The sequence below is a fragment of the Tenebrio molitor genome, chromosome 1 (genome assembly GCF_963966145.1).
Source record: "Tenebrio molitor chromosome 1, icTenMoli1.1, whole genome shotgun sequence".
Taxonomy (NCBI): domain Eukaryota; kingdom Metazoa; phylum Arthropoda; class Insecta; order Coleoptera; family Tenebrionidae; genus Tenebrio; species Tenebrio molitor.
This window is the reverse complement of record NC_091046.1, coordinates 10688784-10706982: the sequence shown is the minus strand read 5'-3', so window position 1 is coordinate 10706982 and position 18199 is coordinate 10688784. Positions and strand designations below refer to the sequence as shown.

General features: G+C 33.2%; 1 protein-coding gene across 2 annotated transcripts in view; it reads left to right on the top strand.

Moving 5' to 3' along the window:
- The window catches only part of hig (hikaru genki), a 177911-nt gene extending 160301 nt beyond the window's left edge, over positions 1–17610 (top strand). Inside the window, exons 7-10 of one of the 2 annotated variants that reach the window (XM_069053161.1) lie at positions 1286–1429; positions 12789–13010; positions 13076–13267; positions 16811–17610. In XM_069053161.1, the coding sequence (XP_068909262.1) occupies positions 1286–1429; positions 12789–13010; positions 13076–13267; positions 16811–17010 (758 nt within the window). In that variant the 3' untranslated portion in view covers positions 17011–17610. The remainder of the gene's footprint in view (positions 1–1285; positions 1430–12788; positions 13011–13075; positions 13268–16810) is intronic. The other variant, XM_069053152.1, reaches the window with a different exon arrangement.
- The last annotated feature ends 589 nt before the right edge of the window (positions 17611–18199 follow it).

Genomic DNA, 18199 nt, shown 5'->3' with positions numbered 1-18199 from the left:
CAGTCGTTGACCAAAATAAAATACAAAGTGTTAGCTTAGACAGTTTCACAATTCAAAGATTTGTGTAGTGTAACTGAGGCGTATGTGTTTCAGATTACAACTTGATTTGACTTGACGATTGATTTACAAAAAGTTAGGTTGTATTTTTTCACTTGTCATCTCGTCACTGTCACTATGTTCAATTGAATGATTGTGAGTTTTTGAAATATTGTCGAATGATGACACTTATGAGAATTGTTTTTTTATTTTTGACACTTTTGTTTTCTAAGAGATGGATTTCGCAAAAATATGGAATTACACAATCGAAATTTACTTTGTCCTATTTTATTTTGGTCAACGACTGTACTATCAAATTCATGAAAAACTAGTACAGCAAAATTTTGTTGAAGTAAATTGGGCTACATGAAAATGTCAAATATCAACGTCTGTCATTATGACAGTTTGAATTTAGCAATGCTCAATCGAACGTCAAACGTATTTAGGTTATCTACTTGACATTTTGGACATTAGTAACCAATTAAAATAAAGTACGTAGAAACGTTACTCTACAACATTTTTGAAAAGTTGAGATAACTACGACGTTTTGCTGTCCTAGTTTTTCATGAATTCGATAGTACACAAAAGGTGAAAAGAAGGATATGATTCTCATATAATATGGAGAATATAAAAAAAATTGTGCAAGCTGCATTTATTTACAGACGGCGATTTCCAAATAGACAACATCCAGGCAAACAAAAAAAATTGTAAAAACTTTTGCTCATAATCTCAATAAGTAAAGAGGAAGTGTCATGATTAATCTTATTCACCAAGCTGCTTGGATTGCTAACTTATTTCGAATTAAACAAATTATCAAGTTCTAGTAGTTTCTTGTATTTTGGGTTGCATATAACGAAATTTTCATAGGAAGTCTCTCGTGAATAACACTGTATATATCTTGTTGTATTGTTGTACGCACGCACTGTATAAGGATGATTCATTTATTGATAAAAAAAAATCCCTGTGGAATTCTTCTGATTATTTTCTGGTAGCAGAAATAATTGTGGTCATGACTCGAAAACAAATTAGGAACTTCTTTCGGCACGAGTTTTTTTGAAAACCATTAGGTACATTTTATTGAAGGGGAAACTTTTTAAAAACCGTTACACTTGTAGCTTGCATAACACAATGGGGAAACAAGAATACCTCTCTGTTCTGTCAGCTCGTCATGCACCGCCCGGCACAATCAATCAATTTAAATTTTCCCAAACACGACCAATTTTAGCTAATCATCTTTGTCGTCATGCAGCAGTGCACTGCGATCCAATCTCCGTATCCGGACCACATCTGACGGTGAGGGTGGAAGGAACCAGGCTCGGTCATACCGCCATATTCCAGTGCCCGATGGGATTCAAAGTTAACGGTGCAGCTAATCTCACCTGTCAAGCTTCCGGTGAGTCATGTTTGACATGTACTACTTATGTTTTCAATCCACTTGGAACGGGGTTTCCGCGGATCCCTTGAGTAATGGCCATGTCAGAAACGGACACGAGGCTTTGCTCCTGAAAGGAAGACATGTTTCTACCAAAGTTACGAATTGGAGCATTTGTACTTGCCAAAAATGTTACATTCTGACATGAAGCTCTGTTCATTGAGGCCGTGTTGCTTTATTAAAAAAAGTAAGTAGAAAATTTACCCGTCGTAAGTAATTAAATTGGACCGACGAAAATTTGCAGATGAGTTTTTCTCTCAGCATTTAAAACTCACTAACATAAAAACTTAATTTTGCTGATGGGAAATTTTACAGCTAACTTGATCCGATAAGAAACTAAATGTCCTAAGATAATATCCATACTCTTACAATTAATTATTTCAGGATTTTCCCTAAAACTGATGAAAAGATCTCTTCAATATTTGAATTATCTTTAATAAATATTTTCACAGAATCTGCTCTACTTTTTTCTATATTAACATTTCAAGAAATTGCTGTTTTATTGCGATGTCAGAGTTGAGTGTTGTGCATTATAGATGTCCTTGCAAACACCAAAAATGAGAACAAAAAGAAACTGTAAGACAAACTTAACAATGAGTTAGCTTTATCCATATTAGATTTATCACCTTTATCAAACCTTCATCTCCTTACGTGATTTTGTTTCTAGTATTTGTCTTTCTGTGCAAGGTTTTTTCATGGAAAAGGTGTCCCAAGAAGAGAATTTCTTTATTAAAACTGTTGATGTAAAAATACACGACGTGTATTCTGTAGCCGACGATTCTGCTGGGTAATTACTATTTTTAATGTTTGTGTGAATAAAAGATGCATAATGTACTTAAAGGTAAATATTGAACAATTTTGCTCGTGCTATTAGCTCCGCCGCCTTCAGCAGCATACCCACAGAGGATAACTGTCTATGTTCTAGACAAGCAAAGATAAAGTTAATGGCTTTTGAAGCTTGCTGCAGCCGTTTAACTTCAACGTGGTAGTTTATTAACAAAACAAAAAATGTACGTTGGGTATTATCAGAAGAAATAAAATTTTATAATTAATGCACTTTTGTAATGACGAACTATAGTGTGTTTTTTTTAAGAACGAAGTAGGTGGCATCAGCATCGGCCGCCCCATTTACACAATACAATTCTTAGAATTGTGTAAAATTGGTTGCCTATAGTAGAGGGGTAATTTTAAAAACGAAGAAAATTTCAATGTTATTTGTTTTTTGGCATTTTATTATAAATTATTGTCTACAAATTCAATTAAGAACAAGAACAACATTCGATGAATCTTACGTTTACTTGAAAATAAAACAAGAACATAAAAAAGGACTTAAATTTTCTTTTGGAATACATAATAAACTAAACAACAACCTAATCCTTTGTTACAAGTGCAGTGAAAACTTGCATTCATTAGAAGTGGTCGAAGATAATAATCCACAACTTATTCAGTGGAAAAATACACCATCGAGTTGAATTACCTACGTAATCAGTAAGGACATCGTTCTCGGTCGAAACATCTCCTGTTTCTAATTCCCACTCAAGATCATCTGATTCGTCACTCGAGCCTGTGTTGACGGTGAATTCCAATTCCCTTTCGTCTGCAACATTATCTAATTGATACATGTCCTCTTCTTGACGAAGTACATGACCTATCATGACTTATGCAATTTTGCCACTTTTGGGCTGTTACCTACCTCTGCCAGACCTTCATCAAAAAGTATTTTGCGATTCCTTTTACTTGGTGGCGATTTCACTGCATGGCTTTCTTCCATTTCCTTAATGGTTTGCCAAACTAATGTCAGACCAATTCCCGCTGCTTCAGACACCCGTTTTACCATTTCTGTTTTGGAGAGCGCTTCATTCTGCTCTCTAAATTTCGCGTAGATATTATGTATTATTATTTTCTGACCACTACTAATTGGCTTTCCCCTCGATTTTTTTTACAACAGAACCAGGTTGTTGTTTTGCCATTATGCTACTGAAATCGTGCACCAACAAACGACACTTTAACTTTGTGCACGAGAATTTGACGGTGACGCAAAAATTATGACATATTTCAAAAATAATGTCAAAGATTAGATATTTTTAAAAATAATTTGGTAATTATAGTTCAATGTAAATAAGGCTTGTCACGTGGTGCAAAATAGAGTAATCTGATTTGTCAATTTTAGTCCCTATCTCCCGCAACGCTTCGTTCTTAAAAAAAATAGACTATAGAGTTACTAAATTTAGTAACTTTTGTCTTGTGAACACATCTTTTTACCGCGAATTTGGGCTTTCAAAAAGTTAGGTTATGGGTCACGTCATTTGTTCTGTCAAAACTGGTGCCAATCAAAGTATAGTGAAATTAAATTAAAAGGCAGTTGAACGTAACAATGAAATAATTTTGCATTTTGCTACTCATTCTCGTAATCGTCGCTATTTTCAAAGTCCGAATCGGAATCTTCAACCGAATTAACAATAATTGGTGATATGTCATGGATGCTAAAGTTTCCCATAAGCCTTGTTCTTGTTCTTCATTTAAAATTTTGTACATACTTCTGGGGCTGAAGACTGTACAGCACTTAGTGAGAGTTTTATTTTAGATTAGGATTTACCGAAAAAACATCCACCACTGCTTCTACAATTTTGCACTTTTCGTATTTACGTTTCCATTATCTAATTTCTTTTATTTTGTTGAAAGCCTTTAAAATGTGCTGCTTCGTCTGCTTGCTTATTGATGCTTTACTCCGTTTTGGAAATTCGTTCATTTTGGCAGTGACAATAAGACAATAATATGACAATTTAAATCATTGCCAACTGTCGAATTTTCATTTATTTTGTAAAAAAAAAAATTAAAAAAAAAGTTCCAGTTAGTTCGTCATTACAAAAATGAATGCATTATAGAAGGATTCTTAGCAACTTTTCTCAACAACAAAAAAATAGTAAAAACAAAAACAAAAAGATGATTATAAACTTTATGCAAAGATTGAGTAACATGAGATGAAGTCTCAAATTTTTTGTTAGGGAACATCAATTCTAGACTTAGGAGGTACACAAGTTCTTGGTTTTAAGCTTATTCGAAGCCGCAGGAAATTACGTTACAATTTTTAATTTTAAAGAACAGATCTCAGCATTCATGTAAACAAACTCCCTAAATTTATTTGCTGTGAGTTAAAAAAATATCTGTAGTTGAGCTAGCATAACGTTCGTTTAATTCTGTGAGCTTCTTGTACAGTCGATGGACAAATAAAACTGGGACAACCGTGAACATTTGTGCAGACGAGTTTGTTTATGGAAAAAGCTTGACGTCGAAGACTTTTCTGTAGAACAACCTGAAGAAATTACTGAATCAGCAAATGCTGTAATTTCAAAAAAAAAAAAAAATACGAACATTAAATATTAAAATTATTATCGTTAAATTCAAAGCAATTTTTCCGATTTTTAAATTATAAAATTCAGTAAAATCCAAGCATTGGTCCGCTTTTTTGTCGACGAGTGTGCCACCACTCACCCTTCTATGATAAAGCGAAATCTCAAGCATCATGTCTAAATGAACTTTTTGAGTGCTGCGCTAGGTAATAAAGTAAAATGGTAACATTTATTTCTTCCCTACCATTTCGTGTTGTTTATGTTTAATGTTATATATTTTTTACGTTTACATTTATATTTATTTTTTCAGTACTCCTAAAACGTACCATATAAAACGACAATATTTTTTTATGACACAAAGTTTTTGGGTAGTGGGATGCGAGAATGTCGACATTTTCCCGAGTCATGAACAAACGAAATGATGGTTTCATTTAACCGAAACCCTAAGCATCAAATTTAACTAAGGCTAATCAATAGTGCTTAAATATACAGGATGGCTAATTTCGTTGGGTCAAAATGGCTATCATGATTACTACTGGTGATAGTCATCAGGCGGTTAAATTATTTAAATAATGTCGCAAACGCTAACTGAGCAACGTTGAAATAAACTTCAAATTTAACAGTCTTCTTAGCCATAACAATAACAAAAACGGCGCTGGAGAAATGGTAAAAATCAGCCCTCGTATTAATTATTCGAGAAAATGTATAAACACTGAATAAGTAATTAATTAGTGTTAGCACTCGGGCGTAGGAGAAAAATTAAAAGCAACATTTACTGAAAGACATATTTTGTGATAATTTGAAGCAATGAGTTGGATGAAAAATTAAATACTAAAACTTTAAATTATTACGGTTCTTCCTGAAAAGTTCCCTTGTTAAGTTTCATTTTTCTTTTGCGCTTGCATATTAAATCAAAATGCACGTCGGTAATCTTTTGCATAGGAAAGAATAGTGCTCTACATCTTAAAGACATGGTGCAAACTTTGATGCTCTCTATATTCAAATGAATTCCGACAGTTTTATGGTTATACCAGAACTGAATTGCGAAATTTGAATTATTAGACCTAACTATTAAAGTTGGTTAATTTAGAATAGTGATTATCCCACGCATTTCAGTTTGGACTAAATGGTTAATCATTGAATGTACCTAATCTTAAGAACTAGATAATTGGTCATTAACAGAGGTTACTTGGGAGAATTATACCTACATTAATAAAAATGCGAGGCTGACACACTGCACTTCATCTTATATCTTATATGATTCCACACCCGATTTATATTTTTTTTTTACGCAAAGCTCTTGAAGTCTGGACCAGGTTGTTCAGCAAAATACATATTCAATACGTAATAGCTTTGATTTTATTTGAAGTACAGCGAGTAAGATAGTCTGTTTATAATTTTCCACAGATTTTTTCTTGTAATAACTAGTGGATAACTATAAATGTAAAAATGTAAAAAAAAGTTTGTTATACTTATTTACGATGCAAAACCGTTACATAGAACTTTACATGTGAGCATGGCACCTAATGAGCGAGCGATAGCGAGCTTGTTATCTGTGCGAGCATGTTTTCGGTAACGGTCGACCATTGTCAATTTTGTCCAGCGAGAGATTGGTTGACATAAAAAGCACTAAACTCTACGTAGAGGAAGTAGTACGGTAGTACCTAGCGCACGTAAAATTTGAATTATATCCTTTTTTTTTTGCCCTGAAATTATGCTCTCATTCTAGTGCATTTTGTAGTGTTGGGTTAATTTAATACAATTTAAAATCTTCCAATCTCTCGCTGGACGAAGTTTACAATGTTTTACGGTATATTAGGTCGTAAATCTTTTATAAAATTTCTTGCATTTTAACCTTAGTATGTTAGCATGGCAACGCCCGGTAAAAATTTTTACTGGCTTCAGAAGGTCAGTAAAAACCCTTTTTACCATGCTAGTAATGTTAAATACTATTACAGAGCTAGCCCATTATGAGACTCTTTACACGTACAGACAGAGATAGATAAACAGATGTTTACGACCCAGTAGGTATACCGTAAAATCATTAACATTATTAACACTTATTACATAAAGCTAAATTTCTCTGAGGTTGAATGATTTCATTTCTTTTATTTCGAAATCATTCTTTAACGTACCAAGAGAAAAATCGTCGCCGAGGCCGCTTGCGATCGAGACAGAACAATCTAGAGGTTGCTAAAGGATTTCGCGGCCAAGGTGTTTAACAACATGCTTGACTACATTTTTTTGGACAATTGGTTAGAATCATTTACCAATTTTGTTTTATTTATTGAAGTCAGAGAATAAACAACGGAGCTATGGCTCGCGGCGCTATTTGTGAGATCGCCAGAATACTATGAAATGATCGCCGTTCTGTTTTGCTTATCCGAAGTTCTACTCTCTATTAAAACTAAAAATAAATTTATTCCACAGACAGTTCTGATTACTTTTAATTTTGGAAAAAACTTCTCTCTCTTTAGTAGGGACTGAAATTGACAATTTTAGGTGTAATGGACAAATTAGAAAGAATGGATTTAAAATTTTTATTTATAATTGAAATCTGTAAATTTTCTCTGCCAAAAATCTCTACTTTTTCAAGTTATATCAAAAACTACCGATGACATCTTTTTTGAATGAGTTTCTTAAGTGAAAAATAAAAGTGAAACAACATTTCATTAATCTCCTAAATTGTTTGTTAGAAACAGTATGACTTTGGGCAATTTAAATCGTTCATTAAAAAGTTTTGAATGGAATCTAAAATATAAAAAAAGTTACATTTCAAATGTTAAAAGTCATCAACGTTTTGCTTTTTTCTTTTGCGTTTTCAACGAATTGATTGAAAGATTAATCGGAATTTTGCTCATTCAAAAGAAATTTTAAACCTTTCAAGCTTAAAGACGAATTTTGTATTAATTTGCTTATGAAAGTTACTTTTGTCAAATAGTATTTTGAATTTTACCAAATTATCAGAAAAATCCAGTGTGTTTTCTGCCCATATTAAAACATTTATATCAAATAACTAAAAACTCACTCTGTTTTACCCTCTTAAAGTTAACACAGAATATATTTTCTTATATCTCATGTGCAAGATGTTCATTATCATTTTAAAATGGAAGATTGAGGTTATGTGGTAAATAAGTTGCCAAATCTGAAGATCTTCGTATATTGTCCACATGTATTTATTTATTTATTTATTTTATTATATTTATTATACAGGCTGTCCCCAAAAAAGAAGACGAGTCCATAACTCCGTTATTTATCGGAAGATTTTAATTATCTGTACACCAAATTAAATGGTTGTTAATAGGCTACAAAATGGCCTAATAAATTCAAGTATAGCTTTATGGGCTTCAAGGATAAACTGTCAAAATATTACATATTTTTTGTACTATTTCTGATAGAGATTTATATTCTGAAAACAACAATGTATCACAAAAAAAAAAAACGCTACTATCATCTATGTTTCATTTTGCGCTAAACATTGGCGGCATATCTGCGCAATCCCACATGTTATTATTTATCATTTGTTTTTCCAGCTACCTTAATTTGGTTATTACACTGTAACGCAGTGCATTTTGATAGCTTTTCGCTTGATGCTCGTCATTTGTTTCAAAAGTTAGTGTTATTTTTTTTTAATGTGAAGTTATACTTGTGATACATTGTTGTTTTCAGAATTAAAATCTCTATCAGAATTATGTACTAATAAAAGGTATGTAATCCCATTTGAAAAAAAATATTTTGACAGTTTACCCTTGAAGCCCATAAGGCTATACTTGAATTTATTAGGCCATTTTGTAGGCTATTAACAACCATTTAATTTGGTGTATAGATAATCCTCCGATAAATAAGGGAGCTATGGACTCGTCTTTTTTTTGGGGACACTCTGTATAATGCGTAATATCTGCATTTGTTCAGTGTCAGATATTTTGTAGTTTTGTTAAATTATAATACCAAAGTTAGAATAATATGTTCTTTTGACATTTGTCAATGATTTAATGGGCAGAATTTTAGAACAGAAAAGCTGTAGAATTTGGTTTTCAAAAATAATACAATTTTTTTTTTTAAATTTTTATCTAATATATTTATAATACTGGAGTAATTATGTATTATTAAATCGTTCAGTTAAATGAATACAACAACCACAGTTTCATATATAGGGTGATTCAAAATGATTGTGGATAAGTATGGCAACTCTATACGAAAATCTATGTGGCAAGTGTGTGCATGGGGAATAGTTGTCATTTGTATGACATTTCATAAACGTCCATTTGATTTTTTTATACCATTGCACATTGAGTTGACAATTTTCAAAATTGCACGACTATGAACTGTCAAAGAAATGTCAACTCTATCCTACCTACAGAGTCGCCACATACATTTTCGTACATAGTTGCCGTACTTATCCACAATCATTTTGAATCACTCAATATTTGTTTATAGATTTTACAAAGTTACCCTTTCTCTTGACTTCACTGCGCTTGTGGCGTTTGAATTCACCATCCCCGTATCAAACGCGCAGTGTAGATACATACATATACTCCATTCTTTATCTTGGTGAGTGGTCGATGCGATCAAGCAAGCCATGGGTAGCTTTGTAAGTTTTACTTTTTCCACCAAATTTGTGTGCCGTGTAAATCAAATATTAACTGTCATCGCTGTCATTCGAATTCAGAATCTTCGTCCAGCATTCATCTCCAAATCTCACAATCTTATGTCGCGAAATGTAAATATATAAGCCGTGCACATCGATTCTTAAATTTAACCGTTCCCGATATGAAAATTATCGGCGTCCGTCGTCGGTCAATCCGACCGTCGAGCGTCGACCGAACATTATTCCCGTCCCGTGCCGGGCAATGTGGCAAAGAAGTTTGGGTGTGAGAAATTAACCGGATTCTTAAACCAAAAACCGGATCAAATTTGACCGGAAAGTGTGTGGCCGGTCTAGAACATTTTGAAATTCCCAGGCAAATTATTAAAATTTTTGAAAACGATGCGATATGAAGATGACACGTTTGAGGTTATGTGTCGGTGGTCTCGGTCCATATGAATTATGAGCAATTTAACCAGGAAAATAATAAATAAAAAGACTTTGCGGCGTCTCTGTAAGTACATTATTGTAATATTTGAATATTTTTCAACAACTACCAACGCACTTTTCCATTGGAACTTTCAAAAACCCCTAAATTCAACTTGACGGCTGAAAATTTCCCAAAGACCACTCACCAAGATAAAGAATGGAGTATATCCTCAGTAGTAGGAGTCTCGTAAAGAAAAACACACAAAAAAATTAAATCCCGGAGTTATTGCAAAGACAAACTGATATCTTCTGACCTGGATTAGAATATTTTAAGGAAGTTGTTCACCTTTGAAGTATTACTCTCCGGAATACATTTATACGTTCAAAAAGATGCAAAGTGATGTAATATAGTTGCAAGATACGCCATAAACGATAGGTTAACCTCTCAAATCTTTCTTTTGCTAAAATGCATATAAACACGTATTGAGAATTTATTTTTTGTTCGACACTGTCAGAATTTGAGAATTTTCTCCTATGTGAACGGATTTTGATAAATGTCACCACTTGTCAAAACGAAACGTCAAGCTAATTTTAAAGATTTTAAGCGATTTGGACCCTTTAAGGGGCTCGTCGAACAAAAAAAACGTTGTATTCAACTCGTTCGTGTGTCAATTGGGGTTTTTTTGGCACTCGTCAAATAAACTACTAATACCACTGTGTGAAATGCACTATTTCACAGAATTAAAGTGGTTTAAAACTAACGGTTTTATTAGACTTGAGATCATATCATATTTATAAATCATACTCGTAGATTCGTTCGATTAGTTTTAAACAACATTAAAACCAGCGGCGGTTATCCATACCATAAGATTAAATACATATTTACGTACACCAAGGGAAAAGGAGGCGCCGCCGAAGACGCCCAACCAACCGCCAAACAAAACATTAAAAATATCGAAAATTAATTTATTAGATAAAATACAAATTTGTCAATTATGTGTGTTTATTATGTTTTTATGTTCTGTCTCATGTATGTTTCACTAATCATAATATTGTTGGTGTTTATTTCATCGACAGCCACCGCCATTAGCTTTTATTAATCGGTACATTCATTATAATGATGCCACTGTAGTGCTGTAATGTGGGACATAAGGCGATTGACATGCAGTCGGCGGTTTTATAGACATTCCAAGAACTATGGTTAGGTATTAAAATTTTGATCACAGGCCAATAACAATGCCTGCAACATGTCTGGTAGATAGTCTGGTCTGCAAGAACGAATCCTGCAACACAACAAATTTGCCAAATACGTTCGATATTGTGCTCATTCGTAAATTAAATGATGATCGAGGAGTTGAATAATGTAATTTAATTTCTCATTGTCAGTGTCAACTCAAAGATGTGTGTGTTATGGAACAAATTTTTTAAAACAGCGAGACAAAGAACGACAGAACGACACAGAGTGAAAAAAATAAATGTTTAGGAACACATAATACGTGATAATGGACAAACATGTTGGTTAGTGAGCTGAATAAACGCAAGAACGAGACGTTGAATTGAAAAGATAGCTTAAGCCTTTTTTTAAATTCAATGAATGTGAATGATGAATATATTATTGCAACATCGTTGCAGACTGCGTAGAAAGAAGATTTAGATTCAAAATTTTCCTAGAAATGTGTGGACTTGAAATATTTAATTACTGCTTTAGGAAATGTTAAAAGTGTTCAATACTGCTGAAGTTTGTAAAGCAAATCGTGCAGCGGAAAGGTAATTTTCTACTCTGACAAAAGTTAAATATTATTTGCCAAATAGTACCTATAGTAGTTATAGTCGACCCAAAGTTCAACGATCTGACTTTGTTGGCAGTAGAATCGAGAATTTTACACATTTTAGATTTTAGGTACATAATTAAACATTTGGCATGATGTTTCATGTTTGTTTAACTGTATACAGTTTTGTAAATTTTGACATAAACATCATTCACTTGGTTAAATGAAATTGGGAAAAAACCAAGAGTTTTTGAGAAAATATCTAAACGCGCAACGGCAGAAGCATTTTTATTACATTCGCCATAAATCAGAATCATGTCTGTTTTCTCATCGTCGAATACATTTTAAACATCGTATTTTGACTTTTTCGTAAATGTCTCTTGTGACAAATAAAATTATTGGAAGCAAAGTCATCATGGATTCATGACTTCATTTTAAAACAATGCGATATTTAAAATAGCCACATACTTTGGAAATGTATTGTAAGTTGCATTTTCCGCCGGGCTCATTATCACTAGTGAAATACCCTCTATAATTGTTTATTTACTTGATTTAAAATTACATAAACCGAAATTACATTATCATTTTCCCGGTACAAGTATTTTCTTTACATCAATTAAAAGGGGAGATTTGATTAGCACAGCCTAGGGTGCTAAGAACCTATAATCCGCCGCTGCCTAAAACTGTAACAAGTCGCTTTTATTTCTTTATTTGAGGTGGTCGGAACCATCAATTCTTCTGAAGCATTAGATTCACATAATGATGTTTGTCTTGTTCTTGGAGAGATGCCACTTACTCCATTAACTCTCCCAGATTTTTTTTGAAGTGGATCTTTTATAAATAAATTCGGAACAAAAATGTGAGAATTTTAAAAATACTGATAAGATTCTTCTGGTATTTTATTAACTTTATTTTTATCTTATTGATATTTAATCACTGATTTTCAGATTGATGCATATTAAGATTTATTCTTGAAAAAATTTATTATTTTAAATTTTATACGAAATATTTACATTTGTTTTTTAATTTCGTTGAATGAAAACACACCCAAAGGACACTACTGTGTCGATAACTAGTATAGTAAAATAAGTACATTTCTTGCACACCCAAGTAAAGTCAAGTTTCAAAGAGAAGTTGGATGATTTTGGCTGGTTGTGATTTCTTTACGTTTGCTTTTCCCCAATTAGGTAAATGGTCAGCGCCGGTGCCAAGATGCGAACTGGTGAAATGCGAGTCATTATCCACGCCAGGTGGATTATACGAACCCCATTTGCAGTTAGAAGAACACAACAACAGTTATGGTGGGCGAGCGGTGTTCAGCTGTGCGTGGGGTTATCGGCTAATGGGCCCACCAGGTATAGAGTGCGAATTAAATGGAAATTGGTCGGGACCATTACCGAAGTGCGTCCGTAAGTATATTGTGGTAACGAATTTATCGTCGTTTATGACGCGGACTTTTTTCGGCCACCGCCAGCCATCCAGTGTCCGCCACCCATTATTCCAGTTAACGGCCATCTCATACAGTCGGAGGCGGCGGGAATGGACGGCGGCAGATACGCCGTCGGCAGCTTGGTACAATTCGCGTGCAGGGGAGCCCATCAGCTCGAAGGCGAGGCCAGCATCATCTGCACGGAGAACGGATTCTGGTCCCATCCGCCGCCTTTTTGTAAGTCTGCACGATCCTTTTTCCTATTTTTCATGTAATTCTCGTAATAAAATGTATCGTGGACCGGTGGATTACGTTAAGCCTCTTTCATTGTTGATGTTGATTCTTATTGTCGTATTTTTTGTGGCGAATAATAGACACAAAGCTTTTAAGGCGAACAACTACTCAATATTGTTTTTTGTATATTTTTTAAACGAACGCTTTTGAACTAAAAACATCTGATAAACGATAATGTAACACCTCCATCTGTATGTAATAAGTAATAACAGTATGTATTACCATAAACAATAATGACACACTTACTGTTTTTCCTAGAGGAAGTATACAGGATGCGTCACGAGTAATAATGAGCCTAACGAAATTTGTGATGCAGCCAACATTACATTTGCACTGATTATGTGATTTTAAACAATGGGCAGTGTGAATAAAAATTAAGTCTTTACTTTTAGTATTTAGTCTTAGCTTTAGCTTTTGCTACGTAGTTTAAGCTTTTGCTAAAAGCATTTGCTTAAAATGATGTGAATAACCTTTTACTTTTACTTACTAGCAAAAACTGGAAAATTTAAGCATTTGCTTAAATTATTTTTCCGTTGACCGCTTGTTAATTTCAATATTAATGAATTATTTTGTCTAAAATATAGTGTATTAATGAACCTCATTAATACACTATTTTTCATTAATTAACGATTTTTACGATTTTGACGTTTTGATGATATTTTGATGTACAGTGTGGAATAAAATGATTTACATCTAGCTACCTTTGGAATTTTTGCACATGTAAATTTTCCTGTACCGCTCTACTTTTTTTTTCGAAATGCCGAACTATTAGTTCTGTCAATAAATGTCATCAATCGAATTGACAATTGTTACAATTTACTAATTTGTGATTTAGTATAGCTGTGATTTGCTTTTGTTAGCTCCTTTTTAATTTCAATCTCAACTTTGCATTCATATCATCCCTTCGCAATAAATCACATTTGGAATTTGGATATATATTTTGAGGTTAGGCTTTTTTTTTGTAGAGCGGCATTTCGTGTTTTTACAAGGCTAATGCAAAGGTAACTAAATGTAAATCATTTTATTCCACACTGTATAAACAACCTCGAACATGGATTGTTTGCACTTACCAACACTGCAGCAGGTAGTGCAGCAGGGTTTTCTATATTTTATAGCTCCATAACTGCACAATTACGAATTCACTTTTTCAAAAGCCGACCTTTTTGGTTATGTGTCATATTTTTCAAAGGTAACTAGGTTTTCTTAGCAACCGTGATTTTTACGTGAAATTGAATGTGAATGGTCTTCTGACACTCTTTGTGGAAAAGTGAATAGAAAGTATTGAAAAATTTAAAAATGGCCTACCCTGAGGACAAAAAAAGGATGAAGGTATTTTATAAGGTCTCATCGAAAAAGATGAAATTGGTTTTAATTTGGCTTTAATTTTTGTCACAAAAAAAAAGTTTGCGGTCAACGAAAAATGTTTGTAATCAACCCGTTTGTTAATGGGCGATTAATAATCTCAACTATTAAAGGCACTCACTCGCTCTTCTTTTCCGATTCCTATTTGAAATCCTGGGTCACTAAGAAACCTTAAAAATATTTGCATTTGTTTCTTTGCACTCAAAGCACCTCCTCTAGTTTCGTTGTTCTGCCCTAGAAAGTGCTCAGCTAACCAGTTTACATTTTCCTCCCTAAAGCGATACAAATTGTGGTAATCTTCACTTCGACTTGTAATTCGTTCAGGATACTATTTCTGCGACCTTAGATTCATGAAAGTTGTCATATTATGCGAGAGAACAAGCACTACTAAATTTTTAAGTAAGGGGGAACTCAGGCTTCGAAATATTTAAGCTTTTACTTAATATATCGAGTATTTACTTATTTTATTCACACAGTTTTGAGCAAATGCTGGAAAATTTAGTTTATACTTAAAGTATAAGCTTTTACTTTTTACATTTAGCAAAGGCTTAATTTTTATTCTACACAAACCTAGCTTTTACTTAATAATTGTAAGTAGAAGCTTTTGCTTCATTTTTATTCACACTGCCCAATATATAGTGTGAATACAAAGTTTGGAACAAAATTCATAATAACTTTATGTGATGTTTTTAGGAAAATCGCTCAGACAGGTCGTTTTTATTTCGAAAAATATCATCCTACGACGTGCAATTTGTTTAAATAACGTCATTGGTTTTTGCGCAATGATTTTTTTTAAATGACAACCTTCAGTTTATTCTTCTCTTTCTAATAGACCTTCCTACAGATGGTTTAAAAAAAAACGGGAAAAGAAAATGTTCTTAATGTAAATTTGGTTTTGTCCATTTGTCAATTATGTAATTGTCTACTTGACAATTAATCAAATGATTTTTAAAAATGTCATTGATTGTGACAATAATTCTAACCTATCTCTCGTAAGAAGGTTTCTTCACACTATACATACAGGGTGATTTTGAAAAGGGTGCAGATATTTTAATCACGAGCTACTGGCTTCATGTAGAACTCGGAAAAAATATTTAAAAAATTCTGTCAAAAAATAAAACGACATTTATTTTTTGAGCTACAATTTTTTTTAATTGCTTTTAGTTTTCTACGTTGTCCTACAACTTCGTAGGTAAAATTTCGGTACATTTTAAAAATACACCCTTGTACATCATGTTTTATAAAATGCACTTCTTTGAAAATCTGACATTTTAGTTGGTAGTATTGTAATTTGCCATAATAAATATATTTTAGGTTATAATTGAACCGAACACTGCTGCCAGTTTGCTACATTTTTTAAATTAATTGAACGCATTAGGAACAGTAATCTAAAATTTTAATTGAAATAAAACATACCTACATATTTATTTGTAGCGCAGTTCTCATTTAAGAACGTTCCTAATATGTTAAAATGGGTAAATTATTATTAACTAAATTAATGACAGAATTGACAACAAGGCGAATATTTAAAAATGAAACCAATCTAACAAAAAAATATCCTGGCCTGCTGTGTGTTTAAAACAATCCTGAACGGCTAATATGAATAAATTGTAAAAATGTGTCAATTTTATTCTGACAGTTCCCGTTTTTTGTTGCAACCAACTGTACTACCTAAACAATGAATGAAAAAAAATTGTTATCTTACATAACAATTTCTTTGAGAAAATTTTACTTCAACAATTAATGAAGGAAGTGAAGGAAATTTTATTTGTTCATTTTATAATTACAAATTTTCGGTTGCACGCAAAATGTTGTGTACACCTTGGCTGCAAAATCCTTTGAAATCCTCGAGATTGTCTTGCCTCGGTCGCAAGCGACCTCGGGCACAATTTTTCTCTCGGCACGTCAAAGAATGATTTCGCAGCCTTGATATTCAAATAACTATTTCCATTGATTTAGCAACGACATCTGTTGCTGCTGCTAAACGAGATTTCCTTTTATTAAGTAAATATTTTGAGATAATTAATTACTTCGGGAATCGATAGAGTTAATTGTTTTCCCGGCGCATCCACCAATTCTTGAACATCTGTTACACTTCCACCATAATGCAAAAATTGTTTCCAGGTAAACCCCGTTGCCCTTACATGGGCGAGCCCGACAACGGCCTCATAGCACCAACGAAATTCGCTTATGAACCAGGGGACGAGCTGCAGATAAGTTGTAATCCAGGCTTCGAGGCTCGACTGGAAGCAAGACCAAAGTGTTTGCCAGACGGAAAATGGTCGTCGCCATTACCGAACTGCACCAACTACTCCCAGATTTAATTGTTAATATAACTGAATGTTTGTGATATAATTGTTAAGTAAAGAAAAAACGGATTCTACTTTCAAAAACGACACTGCGGGAATCCCTTTAATTACATCTTTAATTTCCTTGAAATTGACGGGAAGTAATTGGTTATTCGGTTACGAGCACTGTTGTTTACTTTCATTAGTGATTCCTCGCGTATCGGTTAACCCAATTCTGGTCGATCTTGTTTATTTTAAATTTATTCAAAAAATCCTCCGATAGATTAGGTACTGTTGTTTTTCAAAGATGGATCCAAACTTTTCTACTTAATTTTACAATTCATTAGGATGTAAGTATTTTGATTATTTTGTACCAACGTTGTTGATAAACATGATGATCTCATGCCGAATACAAATTTTTATCAAATTGTAGATATTCATAGTGATATTTGTAGTATGAACGTTTACGTACTTACAACGAATTGTGTATGTACAATGACATTAATTTATTTTAGAGTGTTTCATGTAAATAAAATAAAACTGCCTTAAGGTAGTCAATTTATATTCATCTGTAAAAGTTAATGTAATAAATTTATATTGTCAATAAAACCTACAATTTATTGCACCATTTGACTAAAGGAATTGCTACCATACACAACACTGGCACTGTCTGTTTTTCCTCATTCTTCTGTCCTTTGTCCGACGTGAAACTCGTTGAGTTAATGCAGTTGAACTCAAATATCGCCACAATTATCCAGACGTTATAAGTAACAGTAAGTTATAAAAATACTATGTTGCCATCAAATTTCTTAAATTAGAACTCCCAAGATGTGGACTATAATAAACGTGCACGTTGCCACTGACTTCTAACAAATGTGCTAAAGCATCGCAAGAAAAACTTGCTTTTTGTCTTTGTACACTTAATTCATTAACGTAAATAACATTGTCTTCTTGAGTTAAGAGGTACTGCCCTCAAGCACAGAAATGAACTTTTACTTTTACAAATGGCTTTCAGAAGACTTTATTATATTACTACAGTACCTGCTGCTATTAAAATTTTATTATCAATATGTGGTTGTTCTGGAAAAGTATCAGTTTACTTAGCTCGTGGTAGTTTCTGGCCACTGAAGCAATAATGACAGAGGTAAAGGAGTGAGTTGGAACATCCTTTTCAAACATTCTCGAATCCTATTTAACTCTGGACTGTGCAACTTATTACCGAATG